Source organism: Schistocerca americana, chromosome 4 (assembly GCF_021461395.2).
Source record: "Schistocerca americana isolate TAMUIC-IGC-003095 chromosome 4, iqSchAmer2.1, whole genome shotgun sequence".
Taxonomy (NCBI): Eukaryota; Metazoa; Arthropoda; class Insecta; order Orthoptera; family Acrididae; genus Schistocerca; species Schistocerca americana.
This window is the reverse complement of record NC_060122.1, coordinates 715,693,502-715,715,872: the sequence shown is the minus strand read 5'-3', so window position 1 is coordinate 715,715,872 and position 22,371 is coordinate 715,693,502. Positions and strand designations below refer to the sequence as shown.

The 22,371-nt window shown below is 39.1% G+C and overlaps 1 protein-coding gene across 2 annotated transcripts in view; it reads left to right on the top strand.

Annotated features, from left to right (window-relative positions):
• Positions 1–22,371, top strand: part of LOC124614038 (hamartin) — a gene marked incomplete in the record, with an annotated part of 233,167 nt that overhangs the window by 13,871 nt on the left and 196,925 nt on the right. For both annotated transcript variants that reach the window (XM_047142869.1, XM_047142868.1), the window contains 4 exon segments: positions 7,712–7,921; positions 8,695–8,812; positions 8,894–9,029; positions 19,733–19,845. In XM_047142869.1, the coding sequence (XP_046998825.1) occupies positions 7,825–7,921; positions 8,695–8,812; positions 8,894–9,029; positions 19,733–19,845 (464 nt within the window).

The window sequence follows — 22,371 nt, the reverse complement described above, 5'->3', positions numbered from 1 at the left end:
TCTGGTCATTTAGGATTAGATCTGGACTGTGAGTAAGATGTTTGTTAATTTCCAGGGCTTCCAGCAGATTGAGTTTATGGCCTTTGTTTACTAAGCGAAGTACATGGGACACTGGCTGGTAGTTGTGACCCTCACTCAGTACATGCTCAGCAAATGTGGAGTCAGAATTCTGCAACCTCCAGCTGCATTCATATTCAGCCAGCCTAGTTGCTATGTCTGTGCCTGACTGACTGATGTAAAATTTGTCACAATCAGATCAAGTGATTCTGTCTACCCCACTGTTTGCTAATAACTGGATCCTATCTTTGCTATTAGAAACACACTGTGTTGTCATGTTCTTAACATAGTAGAAAAGCCTATATTTACAGGCTTTCAGTGCTTAGGCTACAATCTGTGATACCCCACCTAGAAATGGTAGTGTACACCATTTCTTGCAGACAGTGGATGGGGAAGCAGGTGGGGCATACAGGAGGGGTATAATTTTCTGTTTTTGTTTCCTGTGCCAGATGTCAATAAGAACTGGACTGTAGCCATTGGCTGTGGCAATACATTTTATTGTATCTAACTATCCAATGTAGCCGATGTCCTGTGTGGTGTGCCTCAGGGCTCGGTGCTTGGCCCACTGCTTTTTGTGATTATGATTAATGATTTACCATCTAATGTAAGTTCCCATTCAATTTTATATGCTGACAATACAACCTTTATCAACAATGACCCTGACATTGAATTGTTAAAAAATATAACAGAAAATACCATCAGGAAGCATCAAAATGGTTCAGAGCAAACAGTTTTTTTTTGTAATGGAAATAAAACACAGTTCATGTTTTTCAGCTTAAGAGATACCTTATTTCTGAATGTTTCAAATAATTTAAATTTTTTGATATATATTTAGATAGTAAACTTAATTGGAACTACCATATTAACTATATATCTGCTAGGCTTTCTAGAGTAATCTATTTGTTGAGAAGGTTAAAAGGTTGTGAATCAGATCAGTATATTAGATCAGCATATTTTGCCTTTTTTCAGAGCATTATTTCTTATGGTGTACTATTATGGGGAAACTGTAGCATGTAAATGATATTCTTCTACTGCAAAAAAAGGTTGTAAGAATTATCACTGATTCTGGTAGACAAGATTCCTGCAAGCCATTGTTTGTGAAACTTAAAGTTATGACTGTTGTTAATCTCTATATATATACTGAATATAATAGAGGGAAACATTCCACGTGGGAAAAATATATCTAAAAACAAAGATGATGTAACTTACCAAACGAAAGCGTTGGTATGTTGATAGACACACATACACACACACACACACACACACACACACACACACACACACACACACACAGAATTCAAGCTTTCGCAACCCATGGTTGCTTCATCAGGAATGAGGGAAGGAGAGGTAAAGATGAAAGGATGTGGGTCTTAAGGGAAAGGGTAAGGAGTCATTCCAATGCCGGGAGCGGAAAGACTTACCGTAGGGGGAAAAAGGGACAGGTATACACTCACGCGCGCTCACACACACACACACTCACGCGCGCTCACACACACACACACACACACACACACACACACACACACACACACACACACACACACACACGTCCATCCACACGTATACAGACACAAGCAGACATATGTAAAGGCCTTTACACACGTCTGCTTGTGTCTGTGTATGTGTGGATGGAGATACACACACACACACACACACACACACACACATATATATATCTGTGTGTGTGTGTGTGTGTGTGTGTGTGTGTGTGTGTGTGTGTGTACACCTGTCCCTCTTTCCCCCTAAGGTAAGTCTTTCCGCTCCCGGGATTGGAATGACTCCTTACCCTCTCCCTTAAAGCCCACATCCTTTCGTCTTTCCCTCTCCTTCCCTCTTTCCTGATGAAGCAACTGTGGGTTGCTAAAGCTTGAATTTTGTGTGTGTGTGTTTGTGTTTGTTAGTGTCTCTATCAACATGCCAACGCTTTCATTTGGTAAGTTACATCATGTACTGTTGTTCTACATACCATGAACAACTTACCAAACCAGCAATTGAGAGAAAATATACATTCGTATAATACAAGAAACAGGAAACACATTGATGTACCTTTTCAACGTTTAACTAAGTCTTTAAAAAGCTATCATGTAATAGGTTCCAAATGTTGCAATAAATTTTCTCTTTGTAAACTTGATTGTCCTATTGAAAAGATCAAGCCAAAACTGTATGAGTGGCTGGTCAAGCATCCTTTTTATTCCCTTGATGAATTTCTTGATTGCAGTCAAAAACAAATAATATTATGAACTTTGGCTGCTCCTGATATACTATATTAATTATTTCATTAGCAGTTCTAGTTACCTATTTGTTAGTTGCTAGTAATAATATTAATTATTTCATTAGCAGTTCTAGTTAACTATTTGTTAGTAGCTAGTAATAAGCATTAATCTGTTTTTCTCTGCACAGTTGCAAAGGGAAGTTATTATAATCTGATGTAATATTTCTTTGTATATAATATGTTTTCCTGTCTTGGTATTCAGTATTCTGACTTTTTATGTATTTTGTACTGGTACATTCTGATTGATTTGGTTGTACTACCTCACTTTATATATTGTATCTCCTGTCTATTGACTATTTATAAAACTATTGTAATATTGTACTTATAACTCCTGCATATAATTTAGTTTATATTTTGTAATTTGACGTTTTCTATTGCTTCTGTAAGCTTAACAACAATAAAATCTTATTATTATTCTTTAAAATCATCTCTGGACGTGGGGATAGATATGAGATGGTGTACCATTGAGTGGAAAGCTGCATGTTTGTGAGCTATGAGGCGTCCACTGTGCTGAAATATTTATGGACCATTTTGGACAAAATTTTCTAAAAACAGAACCTTTGAGTGCAAATATCAAATATTGGTTTAGATTTGTAGATCTAAGAAGTTTGTGGATTTGTTGCCTATGTATGTGGACTGTTACTAAAAGACAACTCAACGCATTTTTGAAAAACCTTAACAGTAAACATCAAAATATTCAGTTCACAATTGAGATTGGCAGCAAATCCGTAAACTTTTGATATTTCACCATTGACACCATTACGCACACGCGCGCGCGCACACACACACACACACACACACACACACACACACACACACACACCATTATTTCAAAATCTATAGAAAAACTACAGATACAGTAATACCTTCTTGCTCACAACACCCCATAGCTCACTAACATACAGCTTTCCACGGAATGGTACACCGTCTCATATGCATTCCCATGTCCAGAGATAATTTTAAAGCAGAGTTAGACACAATAAAATTTATTGCTGCAGCCAATGGCTACAGTCCAGTTATTATTGACCACATCTTGCACAGGAAACAAAAATGGAAAATTATATCCCTCCTCTATGCCCCACCTGCTTCCCCATCCACTGTCTGCGAGAAATGGTGTACACTACCATTGGGGTATCACAGATTGTAGCCTAAGCACTGAAAGCCTGCAAGTATAGGCTTTCCTACTATGTTAAGAACATGACAACGCAGTGTGTTTTTAATAGCAAAGATAAGATCCGGTTATTATCTGACAGTGAGGTAGACAAAATCACTTGTTCTGATGTGACAAATTTTACATCGGTCAGTCAGGCAGAGACATAGCAACTAGACTGGCTGAACATGAACGCAGCTTGAGGTTGCAGAATTCTGACTCCGCATTTGCTGAGCGTGTACTGAGTGAGGGTCACAACTACCAGCCAGTGTCCCATGTACTTCGCTTAGTAAACAAAGGCCATAAACTCAATCTGCTGGAAGCCCTGGAAATTAACAAACATCTTACTCACAGTCCGGATCTAATCCTAAATGACCAGACACAGCTCAACACTTCCTCTCTCCTAAACTTTAAATAATCATCTCTGTTGTTCATTACTTCTCACACTGTCTGTTCCTACATATTCCCATTTTCCTGTATTCATTTAAGTTCTTTTGTTTCATCGAAGTTGTCTATGTATTCCATATAATGTTAAAATGCAGTACCACCACATTATCAAAGATTGAATTTACTGTATGCTCTCTCAAATGCCTCCATTTTCTTGCATTTATTTATTTATTTCTGTTTATGTTACTGATATTGCTTAAGTTCCTTATGTATTCTGTAGTTACATTGATAATTCTTTCTTCTTTTAATTGGTTTGTGTACCACTCTCCATGTTTTATACCTCCTGATGTAGCCTTGTCAAGTACTAATTTTATTTTATTAGTTTTGTTTATTAATGGAAACTTATGTAGGCATGCTGTTCCTATTCTGCATTAAAGTTTTTCCTGTCTACTCCATTTTTATTTATTTACTGTCCAATTTTTTATTTTTTCATTGCATTACCACCACACCGTCTAAGATGTTACTTACTGTATGCTTCTGCTTCAGTCTAGATGTGTTTCTTCTCTTCCAATGTTGTTTGCAAACTTTGTAACTTCTTTGGTGACAATACTCAGTAAATGTCTGAAGATGGCCTTGTAAGCTGAAAACTGGTTAACACAATAAAAGTAATATTGTAGAACAAAAGCAAACTGGTACTTTTCATTGATTGTAAAGTTGTTCTACCAAGAACTGTCGGAAGATTCTGTTAACAAGGCAAGCTATATTTTAACATCCATTACACAGAATAGTACATTTTTAGTCAGTAGTTAAGGTAATGCCACAGAATATACAAAGCAGTCATAGAGGTCTATTACAATCTGTAGCACTTCATTTTGCTGTGTACACGGTCACATATGAAATTATTGTTTGTGTATCCCAAACAGTATGGGATGACACTTAACTTAGAGAGGTCATCTAAGACTCTGAATCAGTCTTTCCCAGTCAGCCTCATCAACGTAGATGTTCCAGTAGCTTGTGTGCATGTCCATAGTTAAGTAATACTCTGCTCTCGAGCAGTCTAGGGATCATCAGCATGCGGCTATGGGTAGACATCTTGTTTCTTGGCTTTGTCCTGTCATTGATAGTAAACGCGGATTCAGGTGGAAGTTGTTCTTCAAAAGGACCACAGAGAGGACTGAAAACACTCTTGAAAGGGCAATAATGTCATCTTGCAGCATCTTCTCTATTTCCTCTCAAATTATCCATTGTTCAACTGGTGACATCCTGTATGAGCACTGGCTATTTGGTGGATGATCCTGTGTTTTGATATGGTGTTTTACAATGAGGCGTTTGGTCTGTCTTCTACACTTACAGATTAGAAAGCATCCGAAAATTGGCTCTCAGTGGCTAACAGGTGCTGATGTTCCTCCGTCAGGGGGAATCAATGAGCAGTGTGTGATACCAGCTTCCTCCCCTGCATTGTTTGTTGTGGTAGTGGAGCAAACACTTGATCGGTGACATCAGGTTGTCCTTCCTGGACTGGTTTGTCTGTTCCTATACACATATAGTTTGTTTTGAGTTGTGGCTGCTCTAGACAATTAGTGATCCAAAGCTCTCCTCGACCACCTACAATATTTCTGATCGTCACAGCCATGTAAATTTCTTTTGTGAGGTGAGTAGCTGTGCAAACTACAAAGGATTCACAGTTTAAGTGAGCATCTGGATCGATGACTGAAACTCATCTCGTTGATGACAGTGAGATAACAATGCCATCAAAACCAAACAACCACCCACAGTAATCTGTGTTAAGTGTGCGTGTTGGAATAGCTCCATTAGTCTAGAGCTCTAATATTCCACAGTCTGACTACTTATGATGCCTGCAAGAAGTCCCATCTGACAATGTAATGATGACATTGTTAGAATGGCATTTGGAGTGCTGTGTTCTGTCGTTCTTGCAGTGCGTGTTTCTTTCAACTGGACATATTTCCCCGTTGCGACTTTCCCATAATACATTCATGTTTAGCTGGTGGTGATAATCATTGGACATTACAGAAAAGGAAGCCCCTTAGCCAGTCTGAGCTACTTCATCCAGGGTATGGCGGTGGGCCTTGTCCCACAGCTTGACTATAATTATCTACGTAGAGATCTGTTATGACAGTTGATGCCCGGTGATGTAGTAGTCGTCAAACATTTGTCTCCTTCCTCTGCATTAGTGTACAATGTATCCATGTCCAGAGGACACTTTCCAGTGTGTGCTCCTCTGTCCTGCAAATGTCTTATCTACTGCAGAGCATTATACTTGGTGGAATTGGTTATGCCTGTATTGATCACATGCTGGATTGTTTGACAGCTACAGCACCTTTGACTTGTGACTGAGATTGGGGGTAAAGATCGATACCTCTTCTTAAACATTCCCTGTGACCTTGTGATGTATGTGGTAGACATGTAGGACAGCCATTCTCGCTTGCAAATTCCGACAGTTCTGACTGCCATGAACTGCTGTATCTCCTCTCCTACTGATTCTAATATAAGAGAGGTGTGGTAACGGTCTTTCATAACTGCCGTGGGGACCACATTCGGGCGTCAGTCGTACTTCTTTATTCCAACTCATTTCTGTTCCATTTCCTCAATGTGCTGACACCACTTTATGAATTCTGCAGCTTTTTTTGTTATATCATTGACCAGAGGAGTGTGGTATGTTTCTTCTGTGACTTGTTGAAACAAGTGTGAGCTCCTGTTATATTCGAATTTACAGTATATGTAGGGCCAAAACACCAATATGCAAGACAGTGTCATTCGCTCTTGATGTCGGGCCCTGTTCCCTTTAGTGGACTTACTGCTTGTTGTCGCAAAATGTTTTCTTCTTTTTGATCTGGAATTTATCCCAGCTTTTGAGCTTCTCTTTGTTGTTGGTGAGTCAATGTTGGGCTCTGTTGCCCAAGTGAAAGCACACGTATGCCAAACCCATCATGTCATCCCACTTGTTTTATCTGGGGACTCACTGGAATCCTTTCAGCCATTTTGTAGGGTCCTGATGAGTGTTTCCAGAATACAATTACAGATGCCTGATGTGCAGCTGACTTACAGCTGCTTTAGAATCCAGTTGTCTTCCAAATATAAAAACTGTTGTAAAAATGTACTGCTTGTATTGTAGGCTAGTTCTTGTTTGTGTAGGTGACTGCTTTTATGTTGCCTAATTGGAGCTGTAGTGATATGTGTAGATATTTTGAAGTAGTCCCTGCCAAACAATGTCATTTATAACTACAATAAAGTCCAAACCTGAAAGCAATGTCATCAGTGAAGTAAAACTCACATAACTGGAAACATGTTTATCACAGATAGAAATGGACAGAGAATGCAGCTATTTACTCAATTATTTAATATGCCAGAACATACACATTACAAACTTCTTAAACTGGAGAACCTTCCAGAAATGATTAATGTTAAATAACAAATAATTGGTGGTGGTTTGGTCTCAACTGGGAACAGGCAGCATGCCATTCAGTGATGCTGTTTTCTTCTTCTGCATAATGCAGTACATTTTAAAGAAACTATAGTTTAATACAGAATATTGTTAAGAAAATTAATAGTAGCATGATTATTACATGCAAGAATCAGCTTAGAAGCGATCGCTAGTGTTACTGTCGAACTTTTTAAAATTTTGCCACTTCGTAAAATTGTCAGTAAGTTTATGGATAGAAATATTACTGCAAAAGAAAATTATCAGTATAAAATAAGAATACCTTTATGTAAATAAAAGATATTAAAGGGTTATGTATCTCACTAAAGAAGAAAGTTGTTACTAAAAGCTAGTTACAATTAACTGATCCTTTAAGTAACAATTTCTCATTCTAAATTTGTTTCAGGCTGTTATCCAACAGGGACATGTCTCTTATTGGGACTGTACTGGTTGGTATTCCACAGTAAAAGGATTTGCAAAACATTAGCTTCCCAGGTGTTCAATGAATGGCTTTAAAAGATGGCAGACATAGTTGAGTTATTTAACAGACTTGAATCAAACCAGCCTGAGGTTGTGGAAGAAGTTAAGAAGACGATCCACGATATCTTCAATTCGAGTAAGTACACAAACGTTATTGCAGTATGTGTGATTGTGTGGCAGTTAATGTAATTACCTGTTTCTATAAGACAGTTCATGACTGATATGTATTCAGCTGTATGATTCTTTCCTCTGACACTGGAGACAATGCTCACCTTACATACTCTGTAAGCCACTATACGAGCCACAATATGGTGCATGGTGGAGGATACCTTGTATTGCTACTAGTGTTTCATTTCCTGTTCCAGACTTTTTCTATGCCTCTGTATGAGCCCTAATTTCTTTTAACTTGACCATCTCCCTTCCCTCATTTGCCATCTCCCCCTCCCCCTCCACAAGAGTGGGTGCAGTTGTGGGTCCATCAGCAGCTGACCGTGCTCTACAACACAAAAATTGATCATTTTGTCTTCCAGTGACATAAATATCTTAAAGCATGTGGTGATTACTTTTAAATACAAACATTCCATGGTCCAATTGTGGTGTGTGTGTGTGTGTGTGTGTGTGTGTGTGTGTGTGTGGTTGACATTGGGATGCCCCTCATACATCACATAGTTAAATGTGACAGTGTTACAAAGTGTTTTCATGTTGTATGACTGAGACGGAGTCTGGGTACCAGTATGGCATGACATGTTGAACACAGCAGAATGCAAGGTGAACCTAAGGGTATTATCAGATAGGTTGTACACATATCTCCCCCCCCCCCCCCCCCCCCCTCTCTCTCTGACGCTTGTTGTTACCAAGTAAATCTTCAGCAAGACTAAAGTGATTACACATAAGTTTTTCATTTTTCAGCCAAAGAATCATTTATGGTAAATGGCTTATTTGAATACTATCTTACCACAAGCTCTGTGAGATCAGCAGAAATTCTTGCAGGGGTTCGAGAGCCCCATGACAAGCATATTTTTGACAAGTGAGTATAAAACATTTTTCAGCTAGAAGTATCTCTTCATTTTTGATGAGCACTATATTCAAAACTGAATTTTTTTTTTAGGATATCAGAATCAATGAAGGGGTCATTAAAATTACAAGCTCTTACCTTACTTGGTCATATTATCAAGCGTCATCCAACCTGGATTTTCAAGATAACAAATCATTCTCTTTTCAAGGATATTTTAAAACTTTTGAAGGTAAGATCTGAATTTGCAGTGAAGGTTAAAGTTGAATATGTTATGTGCATGTTGTGTAATATTATCAGAATTATATCTTGGTATTATTAAACTCATTTTTAAGCAATGTTTAGTGTATAGAAGAGCTCATAGAACACAAGAGACTGAGCTTGAATCATAAAAATATCGAATCACGTAAGTACATCAAATCCTACTGAAAATATTTTTCGGTTGGTCATTCTGCTGTGACATCTTTGTCGTACTCTTGCTTATGTAATGGCATCACAAAGTTTGGGCATTTGTGAGTGAGAAGCAGCTCCACTCCAACTGCAGTGCGTTCAACTTTGTGCATGTGCATAAATTTCCAACAGGGCAACAATGCATGTGCATTTGTGCATGCATAAGTTCCTAGAAACGAAGGCCGTGTGTAAAGCACATTGCTACCCACCTGTGGTAGGACTGTTTGTGCTTTTTGGTGGACAACAGGTAGCTGTGGCCCCTATGTGTTTGATTGTGTAGCGTGTTGAGGTTATGCTGTAAAGTGCTTTATATGTGCAATAATATCTGTTGACGCCAAAGGAAGCAAGTTTAAGTTTATAGGTGTATACAGAAATGAAAATAGTCGTGTGGAATGCCACTTCTGAAGATTATGTGAATAAAAATTCGAGATGTGTTGTCCTGAATACTGTGTATTAGATAAAGTCTCTGATCATATTTCTGTAAAGAATAAAATGCCATAAATTTTGAAGAGGAAAACAGAGAAGGATAAACCAAAAATTGATGGAAAGTTTACTTGAAAACAGTGGACGAATATTAATGTTATGGTGACTTAAAGACACAACAGCTGAGGAGCCTGACATCTGAACAAAGTAAGTGATGAGGTATGTGTAGCTTCCCAACAAACTACTAAAAATAGAAATGAAGCACACTGATGATGCAAAAACTATGAAACTGAAAAACACAACCTGTGTTCTAGTGGATTCTGGCGTCTATGGAATTCTCAAATTTGTCGAGTCAGCAGAAGTTGACTATGAACCTCCCTTAAGTATTTCTCAATTTCAGAAATAATCACTTTTATTTTTATTTATTTATTTGTGTTCCATTGATCCAGTATGCAAGAGAATTGTGTGGATATGGAATGAGTCATAATTATACACGAGAACAGTAATTGTAGATGCTAATAGATACAAATTTTAATATTGTGTAGGAACAAGATGTGCTAATAATTCAAAGTTTAGGCATTTCTTACAGTGGAAAGAAGTATAAAACAGTCAGATAATTATTCCACGCTACAAGTTACAAATTTGATAGAATTGAAATGCTTTGTTTCGAAATGAGGAATAAATAATTCAAACAGGTATATAAGTTGCCAGTTACTAGCTAAAAAAATTACAACCAGCCTTTGCTACAGTTTCCCAAGCAGAGAATCTAAAATCTTGTGACCTCCTCCTGAAATTTGCAGAGAAACAGTTATCATCACTTTGTATTTCTTGTACCTCTTCTGTTAATATACTTCTTTGCATACTGTCACTTTTGTGTTTTCTTTTTTACACGCAACAAAAGCTCCCAACCAAGAAAGGGGATTCATGGCAGACTGCTTGCGCAATGAGGCAATGTGCAAGAATGTCCATGCGCCCATGTGTTCTTTCCACAAATTTATGTGCATGCTCTGTTATTCCTTTGTGCCTGTGATTGTGCATGACAAAAAGAGGCATTGTGTGGACATGCCTTTATTACCAGTAGTTTGTGTTAATTATCAGTACAGGCACATGGCTAGTCATTGCACAGAGTCAAGATGAATGAAAAGGTACAGATGTAAGTGTGTGTTGTCCCATGGCCTATTGTGAGTTAACTCCTTGTTCCTTAGTGTGTGTTGAAGATTAAGTTTCTGCAATGGCGGGGTTTCAAATGCTGGGTGTCACTAGTCGGGAGGCAGTTGGAGCATTGGTTAATAAAACAACACTTTTGAGAGCAGATAATGCAAACTTATGTAGTAAGCTTGCAGCCAAGGATGGACAGTAGCAATCAGCCAAGCAACCTACTCCTAAATTAGATCCAGCTACAGCTGATTTGATCATGTCCTTCTTTGGGAAGTTGACTGACTACATAACGTCTTCTCTGGATACACTACACTTTCCAGATAGTATTGGGGATAGGGATGTTTACAGGGTCAGTTATTATAGGTAACAAAGTTAAGGTTGGTCGGAGAAGCCAAGATGTCAGACATACAAAGAGACAGAGGCATGCATAAATTTTATGAATTGGAAAAAGGCCCACTACAAAGGTAGAAGCAGCAAAACAGCATGAGATTTTTTCACAAGCAGTTGGGTAGTCTGCAAAGAAACATAATGAGTCAGTGGAGAATTTTGTGGATGGAACACACAAAGAGAATGTCCTGACATGTGAATTAGGTGGTAAGTGATAAGGCAAATAGTCATGCTCCTTCAAGCAGGACAGAGGGCATTGGACACATTTTTAAGGGGTTTGTCGTGTGAAATATCAAGAAGGATTAGAGTGAGTACCCTAAAGGATTTATACTCTTCAGTTGGATTAGTCACAGAATTTGAAGAAATTGATGTAACATGAACGTGGGATAAGAGAGGAGTATTCTCTACTAACTTGAGGTGTTACAGATGTGGGAAGATGGGACATCTGCAGAGGCAGTGTCACCAACCTCAGTGTGGTAGACATGGTACGGTTGGACATTATCAGTGTGATAGTAGAAATGGCATTAAGAAACAGGGCCGAATAAGCAAATGTTAAACACAAAAGGGAACCCCAGGTCCGCCACACGGAGTTCCCTATAAATTTCAATGCAACTAATGTTGATACAGAGACTGTGTGTGTAGTATATGAGAATAGTGAAGGGTAGGAACAGCAAGTTTTTAATTGCCCCTCAGTTTACGTGTGTCAGGACCGTGTAGATCAGAGGCAATTAAACCCTCCGTGCCATAATTCACCTGGAGTTGGAGATAGTGATGTGGAGTATTGGGGTTCAGCTGTGGCAGATTTTCAGATTGGGGTGCAGTGTTTTAAGCAGTGCAGAGAAGTCATGATCTTTGTAAGTGATGGTTACTGCATGATCTTGATTAGAGTTTCTTATAACAGAATATGACAAAATTGACTTTAGGTGAAGTATAGCTGAACTTTAAGGGGCAGTGTTTCAGCTAGGGAATACATCAACCAGTGAAATACAGATGCAAGGTGCATCAGTCTCAGTGGATGAACAACTTGAACTGCCGTCAAAAACACTAAGGTTTAATTCGCATGCTGCAAGGCACCAGGAAGTTGGTCTTGGTAAATATGAGACTGGAATTGTCTGTTAATGGATTGTGCTTGGTAGAACCACTGTCAGAAAATGATGTTTTAGACACATCATGTTGCTTTTTAAGAAGACATATTGTATGCATTTGGGAGGAATTGGATGAGAAAGTAGTGCCTGTGAATTATAATTTTGGTGCCAATGGAGCAGAGTTCACCAAAGGAATGTTGGTCGTTAATTTCGAAGTCTTGGACTATATAGGTGGGGTCTAAGTCATTGTGCACCAGGGTAGTGTGCGAACTGATGATAAAACTGCATTGCATAGGAAGTTGGAGCTCTTAAGGTACTGATAGATTGGAAATGAAGTTATTAATTTGAGGATTGATTTTTCCATGAGTGTCATTACCAGTGACATCTATAACATAACATAGCATTGTATCCCTACAGGAACTGCGTCACCGGTGTATCATAGACCTTACTACGTAACAGTATTAGAAAAATTCATTGATCAAGAGCTAGTTGATGGAATAATAGAGGAAAGTGCTAGTCCGTGGAGTGCAACCATGGTGGTTGTGCAAAAGAAATCACCAGATGGGACTAAAAGATAGAGATTGTGTTGTTACTACAGACATTTTAACAGCAAAACTGTGACCGATGGGGTATCCAACCCCAAATACCACTGAAGCTATTGACAGTTTAGGGCAGTGCAAGTACTTCTCTACCGTAGTTCGGATTAGTGGGTATGAAAACAGCATTCTCAGTTCTGTGGGCTCTGGTAGATTAATTGCAGCAGATTTGACATTAAGCATGGAAAAATGTCGCTTTGTGTTTGAACAAGCTACATATTGAGAGCATGCTATTAGCAGTGAATGGTTTGAGATGGGTCCTGTGTTTGTATAGGCAGTCCCTATTGGAATTTCAGATTCCTAGCGATGCCAAGAAGTTCCAGTCTTATCTAGGATTCGGGAACTATTATAGAAAATCGATAAGAGGGTTTGCAGATCTAGGGTTATCAGTTATGCAACTTTTTTTAAAAGGGTGTAAAGTTTGAATGGACTAAGAAATGCCCACATGCATTCAAGGAGGTAGACAGGATTAACATTGAGTTCAGTAGTAATTTTTCTGGATTAGAGGAAAGAGTTTATCTTGTCAATTGATGCTTCCATTCTAGCTGTAGGGTGTGTTCTCAGTCAAATAGTGAGCAGAGAAGAAACCAGTGGTGTATGCCACAACAGAAAAAGAGATGTTTAGTCTATCTGTGGAATCACATATTTCGGATTTTATTTGTTTGGGAAGTAGTTTTAAAGTGGTAACTGGTTATACAGCTCTTAAGTGGTTGTTTGGGTTTAGGGACCATTCTGATAGACTGACTAGATGGGCATTGAGATTAAGCAATTTACATCTACCTCTACATACATATTCCACAGCTAATGTATGGCGTGTGGTGGAGGTACTCTGTATCACTACTAGTCATTTACTTTCCTGTTCCACTTGCAAATCAAGCAAGGGGAAAAAGACTGTCTGTAAACCTACTTATGTGCCCTAGTTTCTTATATCTTACCTTTGTGGTCCTTACGCACAGTGTACGTTGGGCAGTAGAATCATTGTGCAGTCAGCTTCAAATGCTGATTTTCTACATTTTCTCTGTAGTGTTCCTCAAAAAGAATGTAGCTTTTCCTCCAGGGATTCCCATTTGAGTTCCCAAAGCATATCCGTAACATTTGTGTATGATTCAAATCTACTGATAACAAATGTAGCAGCCCCCCTCTGAATTACTTCAATGTCTTCCTTTAACCCGAAATGGTGTGGACCCCAAATACTTGAGCAGTACTCAAGAATAGGTTGTGCTTGTGTCCTACATATATTCTCCTTAACAGATAGACCACATTTTCCTAAAATTCTCCTAGTAAATTGAAGTTCAGCATTTACTACCCTACTACAATCCTCACAAGCTTGTTCCATTTCTTAAAGTATGACGTCAATAAGAAACATATGAAAGTGGTTAGTTTAACCCTTTCAGATGATGTAATTCCATTTGATGCCACTTAGGATTTTCTCATTTTGTTTTCTCATTTTGTGGCATATGGATAGTAGCTGCATCTGTGGCCACCCTTTAAGCCTCCATTAGACGCTGCCTCTTAGTGACTACTGCTTACACTACTTCATATGTTTCAAATCTTAGCAGCTAGACAAGCAACCGGAGAAGTCACTTTTGTATGCAGTGCATGATCATCTTTGTTTTCAAATTGTGATTGAACTTTTTCCTATAAGGCATGTTTTGTTCATGGATTAGATACAGAAAACTCTCTTGCTCAACTTCATATTCGTGTTGTGTTGTGACACTACTTAAACTTGGAAAGAATTTCCTTTGATGCCGATGCAGACTGTCTGTAGCAGCAAACATGGAGATCTCGATTTTTGAACAAAAAATTAGTGTTTTCTTGCATAATTTCAGAGAGTGAGAGCAAAGAACCATTAGCAAGAAAATGTTAAACTGTTGTTCCAGTTGAAAAACATACAAAAGAAACAAAGCATCTGCCAATACAATGCAACTCAGGGCACTGTGTACATTGTAGTACATAGGAGGAACATCACAGAAGCAGATGGAAGTGTGCTCTCTGTCTGGTACTGCTATGCCTAACTGCAGAAAAGAACTGTATCTTACCTTATCACCAAAAGTAAATGCCATTTCATGCGTAGTGGCTTGATTTGAAACCACCCAGTATATGTTTAATTAATGTACGTAACACTTGTTTTTCACATTGTTGTGTCTGTCGTATGTCTAATAAAAACAAGGAAATTAAAATAAAAGAATTTCTAATAATTAGTCTGAATGGGTTAATCTGAAAAGTAGCAGTGATACAACCACTGAGTACGACCGTGTACAGTGACAAGCAGCACACTGAGCTGACACGGAATACAAACAGTATGCTCGATGTTGGGCTGCAAAGTCAGTTTAAAATTTCCTTTTTAGCTGCTATGTTCTTTTGTATTGACTCCATGTAGAAGTTGTGATATGTGCTTTTATTATGAGTCTTTTTACTGAAGATGGTCACACAGTGACTGAAATAAATTTGTTGTAATAAATGGTTTCAAACCTCTTATGACCGATGCTGCCAGTTTTCTTGTTTCAAATAAACAGTATGCATTGCAGCCACAATTCATTGTGTGTGGCATGTTGTGTAAGACAACGAAGTTGGTGCCACAGGTAGTAGTGCCAGCAGGGCTAAGAGTAGAAGTATTGAAAGAATCACTTGACCACATGTTGTCAAGACATGGGGGTTGTAGAACAAAAAATATGATACTAGCATAATGCCACTGGTGGTAGTCAAGAAACAAGATGCTGGTTGGTATGTGAAGAGTTGTGAACAATGCACGCAGGGGGCATATAAGAGCCATAAGTTAATACCTTTGCAGAGGTTACCAGAGGCAATGAAACCATTTAAAATAATAGCGTTGGAAGTTGAAGCATGGTGTCCCCCCCCCCCCATCTCTCTCTCTCTCTCTCTCTCTCTCTCTCTCTCTCTCTCTCTCTCCCCCCCCTCTCTCTCTCTCTCTCTCTCTCTCTCTCTCTCTCTCTCTCTCTCTCTCTCTCTCTCTCTCTCTCTCTCCCCCCCCCCCTCTCTCTCTCTCTCTCTCTCTCTCTCTCTCTCTCTCTCTCTCTCCCCCCCCCCCCCTCTCTCTCTCTCTCTCTCTCTCTCTCTCTCTCTCTCCCCCCCCTCTCTCTCTCTCTCCCCCCCTCTCTCTCTCTCTCCCCCCCCCCTCTCTCTCTCCCCCCCTCTCTCTCTCTCTCCCCCCCCTCTCTCTCTCTCCCCCCCCCCCCTCTCTCTCTCCCCCCCTCTCTCTCCCCCCCCTCTCTCTCTCTCTCCCCCCCCTCTCTCTCTCTCTCCCCCCCTCCCTCTCTCTCTCTCTCTCCCCCCCTCCCTCTCTCTCTCTCTCTCCCCCCCTCCCTCTCTCTCTCTCTCTCTCCCCCCCTCCCTCTCTCTCTCTCTCTCTCCCCCCCCTCCCTCTCTCTCTCTCTCTCTCTCCCCCCCTCCCTCTCTCTCTCTCTCTCTCTCCCCCCCTCCCTCTCTCTCTCTCTCCCCCCCTCCCTCTCTCTCTCTCTCCCCCCCTCCCTCTCTCTCTCTCTCCCCCCCTCCCGCATATCTCTCTCTCTCCCCCTCCCTCCCTCTCTCTCTCCCCCTCCCTCCCGCATATCTCTCTCTCTCTCTCTCTCTCTCTCTCTCTCTCTCTCTCTCTCTCTCTCTCTCTTTCAAAGTGAACGAGATGCCCTTGATAATAATATGAATTTGGGTTACATGATATTTTCCAACATTATCAGTTGTCGATTATGAAGAAGTAGATTAGGATATTTTAAGTTCTCTCTTTTTCAAGAATATACTCATGCTTTCCTATTCTCTCTTCATGCAGAATAACGATGTTATCAGGGTGTTGGCCTGTCATATTGGAGGGTAACACAGAGTATGAACATTCTGTTAATCTGAAAGGAAGCCCATGAAACAGATACAACTGATGAGATAGTAAAGGAATTACATAATAAAATACTTCATGTATTACATTGTCATAAAAATGCATCATCCACATTGAAATCCTATGATGAAACAGAATAAATTGGTACTGCTACCATTTCTAATGGGGACAGAATTGACATTTATACTGTTGCATGTTGATCAGAAAGTATACTGTTTAAAGCTTACTCTAAAGTGTTTCGTCTGCCTGTAAAAGAAGAGAGATATTCCATGTCTCAATAGAAAAAATATCATTCCAAAGAATTATTACGATTCATGTCATAAAAATGTTCTCAGTACTAGTTGAGTGTTTGAACTGTTTATTATGATCCCATCAGTTCAGTGTCTGAAAGCAGTTAAACTTTTATAGTGCTAAATGATACTGTCCTTTGACTTGTACAGGGTGGTGCAGATAGAAGTAGCCTGTGTAAGTGTAAATGAAATGCAATGAAATTACAGATACGAAGAGCTCAAATTGTTTTACCATTTATTTACAACGAAAAATACAGTGAAAAATACAAGACGTATTCGGAAAGTAAGGTCCGATTTGGCATGAAATTGGAACCACTGTGAAAATTTGATGGAACCTTGCACAGATGTGTTTGGCAGTTCCTTTAGTGTGCCTGTCAATAACTTCACTTTCTCTTTCCAGTTCAGAGCACAAAGTGATCACATAGAAATGCCTAAAGCAGCAGTGTCTCCCACCAAGTACATTGACCTGGTGAGAGATTTTGCCTGAAGCTACGCAGTCCACATAACGTAAATGTCATGTGTTTCTTGTTTCAAAACAATTCTCAGCTGCATTTTGCAGGGGCAATAAAAGACACTCCTGCAACATTTTCAATGGAAAGTGTTTGATCACTCACAATAGAGGCCTTAATTGGCTCCCTCCGATGTTCATCTCTGCACACGTGAACCGCTGGCTTCGAAGACAACAGTAAGTCTGAGCGCCGACTATTTAGAGAGCTAGCTGGAAGGTGTGATAACTGTTGTGAATAAAAAATTTTTTGTTTTCACTGTGGTTTCCGTTTTGTGACTGATCGGACCTTACTTTGCGAACATTCCTCGTATATGCATAGAAAATGTTAAGTGAACCCGCCTCCCTGCAACATCAGTACACAGTTGTGCATATCTAAGCATATTAAAGTACACCCGGCCTAAAGTTTGGATATTGATGGCAGCAAATTCGTGGTTGATGTTGCCTTATTTATTGTATTGTTTGTGGATTTGTTTCATAGACTTTTTTGCTCTACGTGTCCCTGCAGCAAAAATCGTATGTTATTAGATCTGGCGATCATGGTGCTCATAAGTGTTTGCTTACAGTTCTTTCCTCAGGGAAGACATTGTGGACTCGTTCCAGGGATACCAGAAACATGTGGCATGTTGCCCCACCATGCTGGAAGAAGCAGTACTGTCTTTCAAATTCAATGAGTTGAGCACAGAAAGTATCAGAGATTTCCATATATGCAACTGTGTCGAGGGTAGTGTCAAAAAATATTGGTCCAAATATGTGCGTTACTGTTATGCCACAGCAAATGCCGATTTCTTCATCGTGAAGTGGTTGCTGATATACAGTGTTAAGGGTCATCGTTGCCCAGTACCTTGCGTTCTGTGAATTGATGTCACTGGAAAGATGAAACCTTGCTTATCATTCATGATGTAATGGAAATGGTCTAACAAACCATCGTGTGCCGTAATCTATACATTTCTGACTGTAATCCACCCCGTAATTGCTCCACAACCCTCACACAATACAGCTTCAAATTAAGGCTTTTCAATATATATTGGCAACTCCTCCTACTTACATTTGTCTGTTGAGCCTGTTTACCTGTAGACTTCTTTAGGCCCTGAATAATTCTTTGGCGAACTCTGAAATAACTTCAGTTGTGTGAACTGAAGGAATTCTTTGTTGTTTTAAATTTTGCACAGATCCGTAGGTGCACCACAGACTCAGTATTGTTCTCTTTGCTGGTAGTCTTCTGTCTGGATACCTGACCCCGAAAATTTCGTGAGATTCCTTGATCAAACTTGTTTTCACATATGCTTCTGCAACATCACTTCTTTCTGCTGTTGAGAAAATCATTTTGCAGGCCACAAAGAGACAAATCTAATTTCATTGATGAGATAAACTGATTGTTGGCAGAAGAATGCTAACATCCCATTATTGCATAAAACCGTCCATGGTTGTAACCGTTTATTCTATTTCAGAAGTTAAAATATCACATTCAAAGGGGAGGTGGGCTACTTTTAACTGCACCCCTGTGTACTTCTGAGTTTATGAAAGGTTTTGTTAAATATGTATCATTTCCATAAATGTACTGTGTTTGCAGCAGTGGGCACCAAAAACATATTAATTAAAATCTATCCTACTCAATGTATGACGTGACTTAATTAGAAATAAAACATTATTTATAAGCACAAATAGAATGTAAAAAATGACATATGTATTTGTTTCATTGTAGAAAAGTGTCAGAACTCTTTAAGTAATCAGCAGCTGTATATTTGGTAAAGACATTAAAGGTGACATGACTAAAATAAAGGGCAGATCTTTGGGGTTAATGCTGGAAATTACTAAAACACCATTTAATCCCAATGTTATCTTCAGTCTCATTAGTGCTGATAAATTTGTCTGTCTTAATAATGTTTCGTCATTGGCAAAAACATTTTTCTTGATTTATGAAAAACCTTATAATTTGAGTAGTCAGCTTTGTAGCAAGAGTGCAATGTGTGTACATAACAGAAAATAATTTGTGTATTATGGTGCTGCAAATTAGTGCTTAATGGAAGAAAGTTCATCATTCCATTACATTGCCCCAAATGCTTGCAGCTTCATTTGCAGATGGAGCATTGTTCATAATTACTCCACTGAATAGTTCAAATTTCCTTAATTGGTTTTTGATTTATGTATTCAATATTTCACACTCATTTACTTACACTGGCCACTTTTGATTCAGGTGGAGACAGATATATTGCCTCTCATGAGTGCACTACTGGTGCTAATTGTATTACTTCCTATGATACCTGCACTGCTTGGGCCTCATCTCCAGGACATATTCGAAGTATTCAGGTATATATTGAGTTATGTTTTTGCTTACATGTGCACACTTGCATGCTTGGTCTCTTTTATGGTATATATGTATAATCTAGTATGTGTTTATAACAGGTTTTTACTTATGAAGGTTTACCTCATAGCTCTGAGGCAGGTATAGATATGATGGCTAAACAAACCAAAAAGAATTTTCATTTTTTGGAAATAAGTGGTTGTTGTATAGGTAGCAGACTGCAGTTGGAAATGAAGTTGCCTAAATATTCACGCTTTGTATACACGTCACCATAATGTTGGTATCAGCTGAGTAGAATGTAGGCCTGCTGTCTGGTGTACTCATACCATGATGTGTTTGTACTCTGCAGTAATAAGTAAAGTTTTGTTGACATGGTGTTTCATTTAGGCTTGTGAAGGGAAAAAATAAAGTTTGAATGGATTTTGTACAGAGAAAAGCGCTTCAACAGTTATGATAAACAGTCTATAGCATCAAATAAAAAACTGTAAATGCCTATAAAAATCTGTCTCGTATGTGTGTATTGGAATTGTTACTCAATTTAAGAGTTGCCCTTCCCTCTGCTACCTATACTAAATATGTAATTAATACACTGTCTTCATATTTCATATAATTTACATGAAGTACTCTTTGTTTTATAATTCCAAGTATTCTGACTGGGAAATAATGTGCATTGAATCATAGCAGCTTTGTGCACACCTGAGCATATGTTGTATGTGCTTCCATTAAAGTACTGTAGTGTTCACAACCATCCTGTGGGTAACTGTCACTGTGCATCTAAGTTTTAAATAATCCTTTGTGACAGTTAGTCGCTACGAGCGGTATATACAATCCACATTACCTCATTTGTGACTGGAAATACACCCTGCTCCATTGAACTGTACAGAGAATGTAGTTTTATTTTTATTTCAACGAAACTGACTATTGTTTGTAGTAATTTTCTGTAGTGAGAAGATTGTCAAGAAAGAGGTTTCTGATAAAAAAACTGGAAACTATGCAAAGTGTGTGTGCTGCAGTTTGGCACTTCACCAGATGTACTGCAAACAAGCTTTCTTCACTTATTTTGATGATGATCATTATATATTTCACACTCAAGGTGTGGTTTTTGGAATTACAGTGCAGGAATTGAAATGCATTTATGAATAGAAAACTTGTTGTAGATATTGTGTGTGGAATTCTGTATGAACTGAAATGTGACTGTATTGTATGAAGATTTTTTTGCTTCTGTGCTGTCGCTTGCTATGGTTATGTTTATACATTGTGAGAATCAGATATCTGCAAAATGCAGTCAGTCACCTTCAGATGTTTGATATGTCACCTCTTTTTAACAGCTCCTCTTGTCTGCGGTGGACATCTTGCATTGAAATTGGGTAAAATACACCCTACAAGGGATACTTAACATTTCTTCGTTAAGTAAATTATGCTCTGAGGTACAAATAATATCATAGTGAAGATAGTAATGTGTAATTTCCCAGGCCTGTACTATCAGCAAGTGCTGGTCGCTATTGTGATGAACAGTGCCGGTTTCCTAGCATCTGGGTAATGGAGACTTCTCCTGCCGAGAGATAACTCTCCACCTTGGCTTAATCCAGCTAAAGGGTGTTACCTTCTGTTTCAACCTGGTGGCTTTAAAAGACAAATGTTTCCCACAGGATGGCTTGCACTTGTTATAATACCCTATGGGTAACACACTCTTGGAAGTATCAGCAGGCAGCATTACTTTATCGTAGTACTAGGAGCACTAACAGGAAGTGGCCAATCACAGTGCCTACTTGCTGCTCTGGTGGGCGTGCCTACTTGCTGCTCTGGCAGTAGATTGCCCCCAAAGGCCTGTATGTTGAAGCAACTTCAAGCAGATGAATTGGAATTGTTGGTCGGCAGCCTTGGTAAGATAAGAAGGCAAATTTTAGTTGGTCACTTGATTTGGGGGAGGGGACCAAACAGCGAGGTCATCGGTCCCAGTGGATTAGGAAAGGATGGGGGAAAAAGTCGGCCGTACCCTTTCAAAGGAACCATCCCAGCATTTAGGGAAATCACGGAAAATCTAAATCAAGATGGCCGGAAATGTGTTTGAACAGTTGTCCTCCAGAATCAATCCAATGTGGTAATCGCTGCGCCACTTCGCTCCGTGACAAATTTTAAGCTCAGATGTATTTCAGAAATTGGTAGTCAGGGATCAGAAAAATGGTTTGTTCTTGTGGCGACTGTTGCTGTTTAACGAATGTACATGACGGCTTGGAAAGAGGCCACCTAACAGAGCAAGGAGTAGCTAGGCTAGCTGGAGGTGTAGCCTTACTTATGAAGCAGACTTGATGAGGTATTAGAAGATAATAAATTGCATTTTTCTCCAATGGAAATTTGAAGTATGCAGTTTTTCCGTATGTCTTTACCCTCTTCAACTTTAGACTGTGATAGTGTACTGATTATAAATGAGATTGTAGAATTCTATTGGTAAGGGTGTAGTAACTGACGTTGGTGTTCTTTGTCCAGTCCAGTGACTGGATTGTTGAGTTTTATGAAACTGGTCATATGGC